The sequence below is a fragment of the Odocoileus virginianus genome, chromosome 31 (genome assembly GCF_023699985.2).
Source record: "Odocoileus virginianus isolate 20LAN1187 ecotype Illinois chromosome 31, Ovbor_1.2, whole genome shotgun sequence".
In the NCBI taxonomy this organism is placed as follows: domain Eukaryota; kingdom Metazoa; phylum Chordata; class Mammalia; order Artiodactyla; family Cervidae; genus Odocoileus; species Odocoileus virginianus.
This window is the reverse complement of record NC_069704.1, coordinates 9,853,642-9,866,903: the sequence shown is the minus strand read 5'-3', so window position 1 is coordinate 9,866,903 and position 13,262 is coordinate 9,853,642. Positions and strand designations below refer to the sequence as shown.

General features: G+C 40.6%; 1 protein-coding gene across 2 annotated transcripts; it reads right to left on the bottom strand.

Annotated features, from left to right (window-relative positions):
• Positions 1 to 320: 320 nt before the first annotated feature.
• On the bottom strand, positions 321 to 13,203 carry CDC26 (cell division cycle 26). 2 transcript variants are annotated; one of them, XM_070459270.1, is made up of 5 exons: positions 13,029 to 13,203; positions 12,046 to 12,124; positions 6,053 to 6,162; positions 5,461 to 5,582; positions 321 to 752 (listed from the first exon to the last, which is right to left on the bottom strand). In XM_070459270.1, the coding sequence occupies exons 4-5, from the start codon at positions 5,539 to 5,541 to the stop codon at positions 576 to 578; spliced, it is 258 nt and encodes an 85-aa protein (XP_070315371.1). In that variant the 5' UTR covers positions 5,542 to 5,582; positions 6,053 to 6,162; positions 12,046 to 12,124; positions 13,029 to 13,203; the 3' UTR covers positions 321 to 575. The 2 variants fall into 2 exon arrangements, with proteins under 2 accessions (XP_070315371.1, XP_020762291.1); XM_020906632.2 differs by lacking the exon at positions 12,046 to 12,124.
• Positions 13,204 to 13,262: the final 59 nt, after the last annotated feature.

Genomic DNA, 13,262 nt, shown 5'->3' with positions numbered 1-13,262 from the left:
CAGGGATCAACTGGATGTGTTCTGTGTTTGCTGTGTAGTTGCTAAGTTGTGTCCAACTCTTTGCAACCCCATGGACTGTATCCCACCAGGCTCCTCTGTCCATGGGATTTCCCAGGCAAGAGGACTGGAGTAGGTTGCCATTCTTCAGGGGATCTTACTGACCCAGGCATCAAACTCTTGTCTCCTGCAATGGCAGGGGGATTCTTTTTACCACTGAGCCACCTGGGAAAGCCCATTCTGTGCACAGGGTCTTTTAATAAAGATGAGAATGATATAGTAATTTAATGGTGCTATTATATTTCATTAAGGATGTCACACACTTTCCCAAAAATATATTTATTTTTAAAAACAAAAATCAGACAAGTTTTACCGAATCATTTTCCAGAGACAAACCAGAGTCTGAATTTCAGCTTTCAGAGTGAAAGGTAAGCATCCGTAATCTCATGCAGAAGTATTTCTCTGCAGGAGATAAAACATTCTGCCTGACTGAGAGCACTCCATTCTCTAAATCTTGTTTGTGTTTCCGCCATCATTGTACTCCATTCCAGGGCTCTGGCACGCAAGATAATCCACCTCTAAAACTCAAAATTTCCAAATTGAGATGAACGACTGTTGGGCTTTGGTTGGGGTTTATAACCAATTCGATCATTAATCATTTGTTCCCGGCTCTTGGGATCACTGCTGAGTCCAATGGCACCTTCTCCATCACTGCCTCCTACAATGTCCACATCTTCCTTTTGTTTCTTACGGGTCTGAAAGTTTAAATGTTTTAGTGTTAAGGTAATATTCTATTCATTAACAAATATTTCTTTAGCACCTACCATGTATTAGGCACTAGGGTAAAGGATAGGGTTTGGGATTACACAACAATAAACTGAAATCCTAGGTTTAGATGGTTAGGGGTCCAAGAGGATGCAGTGACAAAAGATGTAAGCCCTACCTTCCAGGATGTCACAGACTAAAAGGGAAATAGACCATTAAAGTAGAAGATGAATCAGAGGAAAGTCCACATAACAGATGGAAATTAAAGTGACCGGTAAAATAATAACCACCAGAAATTAACAGATGACACCATGAGATTATTATTATTTTTTTTTTGTAACTTTAAAGTGAAGTTGCTCAATCATGTCCAACTCTTTACGACCCCATGGACTGTAGCCTACCAGGCTCCCCCATCCATGGGATTTCCCAGGCAAGAATACTGGAATGGGTTGCCATATCCTTCCCCAGACACCATGAGATAAAATGTAACACAGGAATAGAAAGTTTTGTGCTATCTTATCATGAGATCTGTCTGATTTGGGGAATTCATTTCTGTTTTCAGATAGAAGGCTTGGCTCCAGCCACAAGTTACTACAGAATTCACAGTCAATGTCTCAGTTTGATCACTTTCAAAGACAAACTAACATCCCACAACTGCCCTACCTGACTACCTGAGAGTTTCTGATTACAAGAATGGCTCAAGACACCCATCCCCACCCCTGGGATCACTGCTGTTCTTCCCACTTACTGCTACTCTTCACCACTGCTGAACTGGGAGCATTCAAATGCCAGCATCAAAGTTACAGTGCATCAGTGAGGTATTACTTCATATATATATATACACACAAACATAATGACCTTCCTGAGTTACTCTCTAGGTTATACTACCTAACATAACATTAGAAAAGCTCTCCCTGAACACGTTTGTGAAGACAAGTTCTAAAAGGCACAGGATGATATCATTTTATAAACTGTGAGAAACTCAGAACATCCAAGTAAAATGAAATCATTTAAAAGGCTTCCAACTGTGAACAACTGCTGACTGTTTCAAAATCCAGAGTCAGCAAAATGTAATCAAACTAATTCCAGTAATAAATAAAATACAAGTTTTCTGTTTCATTTTAGCACAGGACAAAAACTATTCCTCCCTCCAAAGTTGCTCTAAAACAAGTGAAACCCACTAAATAACTGTCTGTAGTAAAAAGATTAAAAACAACAAAAATATCAAGGAATAAATTTATATCTAGGAATAAATTTGACCAAGGAGGTAAAAAGACCTATACACTTAAAAACGAGCCATTGTTGAAAGAAACTAAAGACACAAATAAATGAAGAGATATTCTACGCTCATGGATAGGACAGTTAAAATGTCTATACTCCCTAAAGCAATCTACAGATTCAGTGCAATCCCCATCAAAATCCCAAGAACATTTTTCACAGAAATAGAACAAAAATTCCTAAAATTTGTATAAGACCACAGAAGACCCCGAGGAGCCAAAGCAATCTTGGAAAAAAAAAAGAACAAGGCTGGAGGCATCACATTCCCTGATCTCAAATTACACTACAAAACCACAGTAATCAAAACAGCATGGTGTTGGCAGAAAAAGAGACAGATCAATGGAACAGAACTAAGCCCAGAAATAACCTTCACATATACAGGTAATTGATCTACAACAAAATAGCAAAGAACATACAGTGGAGAAAGGACAGTCTCTTAAATAAATGCTGTTGAGAAAATTGAACAGCCACATGCAAGAGAATGAAGCTAGACCACTATCTTGCACCATACACAAAAATTAACTCAAAATGGATTAAAGACTTTAATATAAGACCTCCTGAAACAATAAAACTCCTAGAAGAAAACACAGGTGGTATGCTATTTGAATCTTGTCAATCTTGTCAGTCTTTCTGAGTACTGTTTCCTCAGGCAAGGGAAACAAAAGAAAAATAAGCAAATGGGACTATATCAAACTAAAAATCTTTGGTACAGCAGAAGAAGCCATCAACAAAATGAGAAGACAGGATACCAAATGGGAGAAAGTAGCCACAAATAATTTATCTGATAAGGGATTAATACCCCAAATATATAAAGATCTCATACAACTCAACAACAAAAAAAAAAACAGATGACCCAAGAATCTGAATAGACATTTTTCCAAAGAAGACATACAGATGACCAACAGGTATAAGAAAAGATGTTCAACATCACTAATTACTAGAGAAATGCAAATCAAAACCACAATATGATATCACCTCATGCTCATTAGAATGGCTATTATCAAAAAGACAAATAACAGGTGTTAGAGAGGACGTGGAGAAAAGGAAATCACACATTGTTGGTGAGAATGTAAACTGGTACAACCACTATGGAAAAAAGAATGGAGATTTCTCAAAAAGTTAAGAGTAGAACTACCGTATGATCCAGCAATTCCACTCCTGGGTATATATCCAAAGAAAATAAAAACACTATTTCAAAAAGATGAGCTCACCACCATGTTCATCACAGCATCATTTACAACAGCCAACATATGGAAACAACCTAAGTGTCTCTTGACAGATGAGTGGATACAGCAGATGCATGTATATCTATCTATCCAGATAGATAGATAGACAGAGATATATATCTATATAGATATATATATATATCCCATGAAATACTACTCAATGATAAGAATTAGCTCAATTAAAAAAAAAGTAACTCAATGGTGAGCCGACTCTGCAAGGTCAAATTTCAGTATGAGACTAACACTTTTACAACTGAAGTTTAAACCATAAAGGGCATTTCAGGGAAAGAGCACAGAGTGTTTATTGCCACTGAAATTAAAGATAACTTGTCAGGAGAAGATAAAGTGGAGAGATGACTGAGGACCAGATCAAAACGGCCTTTTATGTCATCCTAAGGAATTTGGACTTTATTCTGAAAGCCAATAAAGAATTTAAGTCTTACTGATTGACATCTAATACTGTGGGGTAAGGCTATGCTTAAAAAATACATGTAAAAAAAAGTAAAAAAAAAAAAAAAAAGGTTCATGACCAAAATTCATGAACCAGACACACAGGCCTTTCCCTTTGAGTCTTCCTGACATTTGAAAGGCCTATAATGACATTAAAATTTGTTGTACACACCATTTCGATTTTATCACTCTATTTAAAGGTGCTACTCTAAAAAAAATAAAAAATAAAAAAGGTGCTGCTCTAAGTACCAACCAGAAAAAAAAAATGTTGAACTCCAATAGATGCTGGGAACTCAACAGTGGAGAAGACAGACATGATCTTTACAATCAGCGTTCCTAATGTAAATGATTTTACAATAAACAAACAAATCATTATAAATTATAATAAGTGCTATGAAATAAAATAATAAAGTGTTTTGAGAGACCCTAATGAGATGGAGAGAGCATGGGTAGGAATGAAACAACACTGAAGTTGGACAGAAGAGGCCTCTCAGACTGAGGAGGCCACATTCACACTGAGACATGAAGAAAGAGGAAGGACTCCAGGCAGAGGAAAATAGCATGTGCAAAAGGCCATGAGTTATAAATAGTCTGGCATGTTCAAGGAAATAAAGGCAAACCAATATGCCTAGGGTACATAGGGCAAGGCAAAGAGTAGCAGAAAATGAAATCTGAGAGAGGCCAGAACATACAAAAACTTGCAGGCATGATAAGGAATGGGGGTTTTATTCCAGGTTCAGGAAACCACTGAGGAGTTTTAAGCATGAGAATAACATGAGCTGAAAGTTTTTAAAGATCACTCTATATAGATACCTAATGGAGAAAGGATTGAAGACACAACAGTGGAAATAGAGAGACAACTTGGATGCTACTTGAATTGTCCAGTGAGGTGACGGTTATTGGAATAGGGTTCTAACAGTGGAGATTAAAAAGGTATGGGCAGATACTAGAAATATTCTGAAGGTAGAACCAAAGGATTTATGGAAAAACTGAATATAAAAGGTGAGGGAAAGGGAGAACTCAAGATTGACTCTCAGGATTATGGAGTGAGCAACTATATAGATACTGACATAGAGCATACTGAGGTAAAAATGGTTCGAGGAAGAAATCAAGAGTTTTCTCTTTTAATATATTAAGTGCAGTACACTGAATAATGACCTCCAAAGCTATCAGGCCCTAATCTCTGAATCCTGTAATTGTTGCCTTGTATGTGAAAACGGTCTTTGTAGATGTGATTGAATTAAGGATGCTGCGATGGGGACATTTCCCTGGAATATGTGGGTGGGCCCTTAATGCCAATGCATGTAACTTGTTAAGAGAGGGCAGAGGGAGACTTGACAGGTAGAGAAGACGATGTGATCACAGAAGGAGACACCAGACTGATGCGGCCACAAGTCAAGGAATACCAGCGGCCACCGGAAGCTGCAGCAGTCAAGGAACAGAACTGTCCCCTACAGTCTCTGGAGGGAGCGCAGTCCTGCTGACACCTTGATTTTGGATCAGTGATACTGACTTCAGATTTCTTGCCTGCAGAACTGTGAAAGTCTAAATTGCTGTTGTTTGAAACCACCAAATTTGTGGAAATTCATTCCAGCAGACACAGAAAGCTAATACATTATGTTTAAGATGCCTGTTAAAACATCCAAATAGATTTCAAACAAGCTGTTGGTATGAGAATCTGGAGTTCACAAGTTACGGGTTACTGTTTTAAATATTCCTAAGGGTTTGAAAGTTGTACTCTTACCTCCAGGTCCTTTCGAATGCTCTCAAATTCCTCAATATCATCAAGTTTCAGCTCCAGGCGGGTTGGTTTTCGTCGCAGCATAATGAAATCAACACTAAAGGGCAGATCCAGTAAACTATTAGCTGTTAAAAATGGTAGAGAGGAGAAAAAATTATAAGGCATAAATCTCTTACAAATGTAAGATCAGTTTGTAAGCATGCACACAAAAACAAATGGTGATACAAAGACTCAGCTGGAATCACACACTGGCTTCTAAGTCCTTAGAGATGTAATTATCACATTTTTATTACATGATGCAGAGCCACAACTCTGTAATTCTAAAAATCTCTTTCTTCCAGAACTTAAAATAGCAAGCTGCCTATAAAAGAGGAGTCTAGGCATCAATCACTTTAATCTCATGTCCATTCCCAGAGAAATATTCTAGCTAAGAGAATAAAGCTAAAATATCACATTTTAATTCAGTATAGTCAGTAGGAGAGTATACAAGCCAATAGATTTGACCAACACTATGTGGGGATTGTGAGAGATTTGTGATCACTCCTGAATGCTAAAATCAGTTTGCAAAATCGTATGAAAACTCCCTCTAACTCACCAGTTCACAGGGTTATCCTCAAGGTCTAAATAGGTCCTCAATGGATAGGTCATTCATTCAACAAGCAGTTCCTGTGCTCCAGCTACTGAGTTAAAAGGCATAGTCACAGTCTGGGGGGAAAACAAACATAAATAGAAAATCATAATATACTGGAGTAAGAACTTTGATGAGGGCAATGTAACGGCATCACATAGGCACCCAATGCAGTGGGGTGAACAGGGATGTGGAGGAGATGATGTCTAAGTCGATATTTGAAGGACAGGCAGAAAAGGGGGATTAACGGCATCCCAGGCAGAGAGAATAAGTAGGCACAGAGGCTCAAGAGAACACTCTGGAATCTGAAAACCAAAGTAATGCTTACGCTAAAAAAAAAAAGAAGAAGCTGTTTGGTTTTTTTTTAAGAAGGAAATAAAACTCCTCAGTTGAGTTTAAAACCTGTTGATGGCATCATCTTTATATCCTCACGGTATCCAGTAGAGATCATCTATAATAACCAGTCAGTAAATGTTTTGTTGAATAAACTGAGAGATCCAAACAAACAAAAAAAAAAGAAAGTGAAATGAACTTTTCTTGAGCACTGTGCTACACTCTTTTTACAATCTCAGGTTTACTTTAGCACAGAAATACCATGATGCTGGCAAAATTACCCCTATTTAGATAAAGCTGGCTCAGATAAAGTCTTAGCTGCTCAGTTTGATTAATAAATGTCAGCCTCCTGGGAAATTCCTTGACAGTCCAATGGTTAGGACGCTGTGTGTCCACTGCAGTGGGCACCAGTTTGATTCCTGGTTGGGGAACTAAGATCCACATGCCTCGAGAAGGGGCAAAAAAAAAAAAGTCACCCTCCTATAAAAATTGTACGTAGGTCACAGGGAGAGGATTACATGAGAATGATGTAAGTAAAATATGTATAGGCCCCTCTTGCCTTCTCAGATAGCCCACACTCTGTGGAGTGTGTTTCTCTCTAAATAAATCCACTTCTTACCAAGCAAAAAACAAACAAACACCAAAAATATAGGTACAGATATAAATTATTAATATATGTATCTAGGATATAGACAGGACTTTGAAATACACAAAGGAAGAAATGTCTCCTCCTCCTATGAAGACACAAAATAATGTTATCAATATAAAACACTGGCACATCACATTTAAAATTGCTTTGTACTAAATCAGATATTATCTTGATTCCAAAGTAGACAAAAAAGTACAGGAGGCCAAAGTTCCAAGGGTGGAGAATACTTAAAAGAAAAGAACTGAGACACATTTTAACCTTTCTGCAAACTGTGAAAAGCTCACCACTAGGAAGCAGTATAGAGTAACAGATAAAAGTGCCTGCTCTGCAGGGGAATGAGCATGGCCTTGACCACCAGAACAAGACCCAATTGGCCACACAGCCAGTTCCCCCCCATCAGGAAGCTTACACAAGCCTCTTATCCTCATCTGTCAGAAGGCAGAAAGAATGAAAACCATAATCACAGGAAACTAACCAAACTGACCGCATGGACCACAACCTTGCCTAACTCAATGATTCTATGAGCCATGTGGTGTAGGGCCACCCAAGACGGATGGGTCATGGTGGAGAGTTCTGACAAAACGTGGTCCACTGGAGAGGGAATGGCAAGCCATTTCAGCACGATTGCCTTGAGAACCCCATGAACAGTATGCAAAGGCAAAAAGATACGACACTGAAAGACTTAACTACCCAGGTCAGTAGGTGTTCAGTTGCTACTGGAGAAGAGCAGAGAAACAGTTCCAGAAGGAATGAAGAGGCTGATCCAAAGCAGAAATAGCACGCAGTTGTGGATGTGTCTGGTGGTGAAAGTAAAGTTTGACGCTGTCAAGAGGAGTATTGCATAGGAAGCTGGAATGTTAGGTCCATCAGTCAGTTCAGTTCAGTGGCTCAGTCATGTCTGACTCTGTGACCCCATGGACGCCAGCACGCCAGCCTTCCATCCATTACCAAGTCCGACAGCTTGCTCAAACTCATGTTCATTGAGTCAGTGATGCCATCCAACCATCTTATCCTCTGTCATCCCATTCACTTGCTGTCTTCAATCTTTCCCAGCATCAGAATCTTTTCTAAGGAGTCAGTTCTTCACATCAGTGGTCAAAGTACTGGAGCATCAGCCCTTCCAATGAATATTCAAGACTGATTTCCTTTAGGATTGACTGGTTTGATCTCCTTGAAGTCCAAGGTCCATGAATCAAGGTAAATTGTTAAGTCTATGAATCAAGGTATATTAGAAGTGGTCAAACAGTACATGGCAAGAGTGAACATCGACATTTTAGGAATCAGTGAACTAAAATGGACTGGAATGGGCGAATTTAATTCAGATAACCACTATATCTATTACTATGGGCAAGAATCCCTTAGAAGAAGAAAAATGGAGTAGCCCTCACAATCAACAAGAGTCCGAAATGCAGTACTTGGGTGCAATCGCAAAAATGACAGGATCTCTGTTCATTTCCAAGGCAAACCATTCAATATCACAGTAATCCAAATCCATGTCCCAACCACTAATGCTGAAGAAGCTGAAGCTCAATGGTTCTATGAAGACCTACGAGACCTTCTAGACCTAACACCAAAAAAAGATGTCCTTTTTGTCACAGGGGACTGGAATGCAAAAGTAGGAAGTCAAGAGGTAACTGGAGTAACAGGCAAGTTTGGCCTTGGAGTACAGAATGAAACAGGACAAAGGTTAACAGAGTACTGCCAAGAAAACACCCTGGTCACAGCAAACACCCTCTGCCAAGAACACAAGAGAAGACTCTACACGTGGACATCACCAGATGGTCAATATCAAAATCAGATTGATTATATTCTTTGTAGCCAAAGATGGAGAAGCTCTATAGAGTCAGTAAAAACAAGGCTGGGAGTTGACTACAGCTCAGATCATGAACTCCTTATTGCCAAATTCAGATTTAAATTGAAGAACAAAGAGAAAACTACTAGGCCATTCAGGTATGACCTAAATCAAATCCCTTACGATTATAGAGTGGAAGTGACAAATAGATTCAAGGGATTAGATCTAATAGACAGAGTGCCTAAGGAACTATGGATAGAGGTTTGTAACATTGTATAGGAGGCAGTGATCAAAACCTTCCCCAAGAAAAATAATTGCAAAAAGGCAAAAAGGTTGCCTGAGGAGGCCTTACAAACAGCTAAGAAAAGAAGAGGCTGTGGAAATGTGGAAACTGTGGAAATGAAAGGCAAAGGAGAAAAGGAAAGATATACCCATTTGAATGCAGAGTTCCAGAGAACAGCAAGGAGAGATAAGAAAGCCTTTTTAAGTGAACAAGGGAAAGAAATAGAGGAAAACAATAGAATGGGAAAGACTAGAGATCTCATCAAGAAAATTAGAGAAACCAAGGGAATATTTCATGCAAAAATAGGCACAATAAAGGACAGAAATTGTATGGACCTAACAAGAGCAGAAGATATTAAGAAGAGGTGGCAAGAATACATAGAAAAACTACACAAAAAAAGATCTTAATGACCCAGATAACCACGATGGTGTGATCACTCACCTAGAGAAAGATATCCTAGAGTGTGAAGTCAAGTGGGACTTAGGAAGCATCACTATGAACAAAGCTAGTGGAGGTGATGGAATTCTAGCTGAGTTATTTTAATCCTAAAAGATGATGCTGTAGAGTGCTGCACTTAATATGCCAGCAAATTTGGAAAACTCAGCAGCGGCCACAGGACTGGAAAAGGTCAGTTTTCATTCCAATACCAAAGAAGAGCAATGCCAAAGAATGTTCAAACTACCACACAATTGTATTCATTTCACATGCTAGCCAAAGTAATGCTCAAAATCCTTTAAGCTAGGATTCAACAGTATGTAAACTGAGAACTTTCAGATGCACAGCTGAATTTATGTACAAATTTATGTACAAATTTACGTACAAGCAGAGGAACATGCCTTGGATCATAGAAAAAAGCTAGAGAATTCCAGAAAAGCATCTACTTCTGCTTCATTGACTACACCAAAGCCTTTGACTGTGTAGATGACAACAAACTGTGGAAAATTCTGAAAGAGATGGGAATACCAAACCACCTTACCTTCTCCTGAAAAACCCGTATGTAGATCAAGCAACAGTTAGAACTGGACATGAAACAACGGACTGGCTCAAAACTGGGAAAGGAGTCCGTCAAGGCTGTACATTGTCACCCTGCTTATTTAACTTCTATGCAGAATACATCATGCGAAATGCCAGGCTGGATGAAGCACAAGCTGGACTCAAGACTGCAGGGAGAAATACCAATAACCTCAGGTATGCAGATGACACTCACGGCAGAAAGCGAAGAGGAATTAAAGAGCCTCTTAATGAAGGTGATAGAGGAGAGTGAAAAAGCTGACTTAAAACTCAACATTCCAAAAACGAAGATCATGGCATCCGGTCCCATCACTTCACGGCAAATAGATGGGGAAACAATGGAAACAGTGACAGACTATTTTCTTGGGCTCCAAAATCACTGTGGATGGTGACTGCAGCCAGAAATTAAAAGACACTTGCTCCTTAGAAGAAAAGCAATGACAACCTTAGATAGCATATTAAAAAGCACACACATTATTTTGCCTACAAAAGTTCATACAGTCAAAGTTACAGTTTTTCCAGTAGTCATATACGGATGTGGGAGATGGACAATAAAAAAGGATGATCACCAAAGAATTGATGCCTTCAAACTGTGGTGCTGGAGAAAACTCTTGAGAGCTCCTTGGACAGCAAGGAGATCAAACCAGTCAATCCTAGAGAAAATCAACCCTGAATACTCATTGTAAGGACTGATGCTGAAGCTGAAGTTTCAATACTTTGGCTACCTGATGCAAAGAGCCGACTCATTAGAAAAGACCCTGATGCTGGGAAAGATTGAAGGCAGGAGGAGAAGGGGATGACAGAGGATGATATGATTTGATGGCATCATCGATTCAATGTACAGGAGTTTGAGCAAACTCCAGGAGATGGTGAAGGACAGGGAAGGCTGGCATGCTGCTGTCCATAGGCTCACAAAGAGTCTGACAAGACTGAGCAACTGAACAACAATTGGAGGCAGAGGTTCTAATTCTATCCCCACTGATCTTGGACAACTGGCTTTACCTTTCACTAGATCTTGGTTTCTTGGTCTGTATCTGTTGTTGTATGGATTAAATGTCATATTGCAACATAAATTCCTGTAACAAAACCTGGCGTTTAGTAAACAATCAGTTCAGTTCAGTTGCTCAGTTGTGTCCGACTCTTTGTGACCCCATGGACTGCAGCATGCCAGGCTTCCGTGTCCATAGCCAACTCCCGGAGCTTACTCAAACTCTTATCCATTGAGTCAGTGATGCCATCCAATCATCTCATCCTCTGTCATCCCACTCGCCTCCTGCCTTCAATCTTTCCCAGAATCAGGGTCTTTTCAAGTGAGTCAGTTTTCCGCATCAGGTGGCCAAAAGATTGGAGTTTCAGCTTTAGTTAGCATCAGTCCTTCCACTGAATATTCAGGACTGATTTCCTTTAGGATGGAATGGCTGGATCTCCTTGCTATCCAAGGGACTCTCAAGAGTATTCTCCAACACTGCAGTTCAAAAGCATCAATTCTTCAGCACTCAGCTTTCTTTATATTCCAACTCTCACATCCATACAGGACTACTGGAAATACCAAAGCTTTGACTAGGTGAACCTTTGTTGGCAAACTAATGTCTCTCCTTTTTGATATGCTGTCTAGGTTTGTCATTGCTTTTCTTCTAAAGAGCAAGCGTCTTTTAATTTCATGGCTGTAGTCACCATCTGCAGTGATTTTGGAGCCCCCAAAAATAAAGTCTGTCACTGTTTCCATTGTTTCCCCATCTATTTGCCGTGAAGTGATGGGACCAGATGCCATGATCTCAGTTTTCTGAACGTGGAGTTTTAAGCCAACTTTTTCACTCTCCTCTTTCATTTTCATCAAGAGGCTCTTTAAGTCTTCTTTGCTTTCTGCCATAAGGGTGGTGTCATCTGCATACCTGAGGTTATTGATATTTCTCCCTGCAGTCTTGATTCCAGCTTGTGCTTCATCCAGCCTGGCATTTCGCATGATGTACTCTGCATATAAGTTAAATAAGAAGGGTGACAATATATAGCCTTGACTACTCCTTTCCCAATTTGGAACCAGTCTGTTGTTCCATGTCCAGTTCTAACTGTTGCCTCTTGACCTGCATACAGATTTCTCAGGAGGCAGGTCAGGTGGTCTAGTATTCCCATCTCTTTCAGAATTTTTCACAGTAAATAGCCATTATTATCGTAAAGAGGCCTGGGGGTGGGGGTGGGGGGGCTCTTTCCTGCTCTGGAAACACCAGTATTTTTAGCATCTCCACCCCCTACAAGGAGAAGGAAATGGTAACCCACTCCGGTACTCTTGCCTGTTAAATCCCATGGACAGAGAAGCCTGGAAGGCTACAGTCCACGGGTTCGCAAAGAGTTGGACACGACTGAGCGACTTCACTTTCACTTTCACTTTCACTCCCTACAAGTGGACCAAAAATCTTGTCTTGTCCACCTCTGATGCCCCAGCACCCAGGGCAGCAGGGTTGTGCAAAGTTGCTTGCTTGCAGTTTACCTGACGCCTCACATTTATCATCTCACTGAGAATAAGATAGAAAGACCTGCTAAGACAGCAAAATTGGGGCGTGGCTCCTTCGCCTGATCTTTATTTCACGTCGGCGCTAGAGGGCTCTTTGAGCTTATGGTTTTACCACTGCCCAAATCCACCGAAAACCCACCCAGCTCAGAAACTGCCAAGAGAACTTCCTGACAGCGGAGAACAGCACTCCTGCCGCAGCTCCCGGGCCGCACTCAAGGGTCCGGGGCGAGAGTTTCCATGGCAACATGGACCTTCGCTCCAGGAGGGCTTAGAGCCCCTGGCCGGGCCGGGAGCGACAGCAGGCCCCGGAAACCCTCCATTCGCTCCCTGAGTTCAGTCCGCAGCCGCGCAATTCGCCGCACCTACCTCTTTTCAGGCCTGTTCAGTCTCTTTCCGGAACCTCGGCGACCACCCCGAATCATTCGCTAAGCCAACTGGACTACACTTCCCACACTGCCTCTGAGTCTCTCTCTCTCTCTTCGCAGAACCTTGTCCTCCGCGTGCTATTCTCGGAAGCTCTACCGATCACATCTCTCCACTCTCCCAGACTCCCTCCTACTACGATTCCCATAATGCTCCACGCCGCCCAGGATGCTGCGT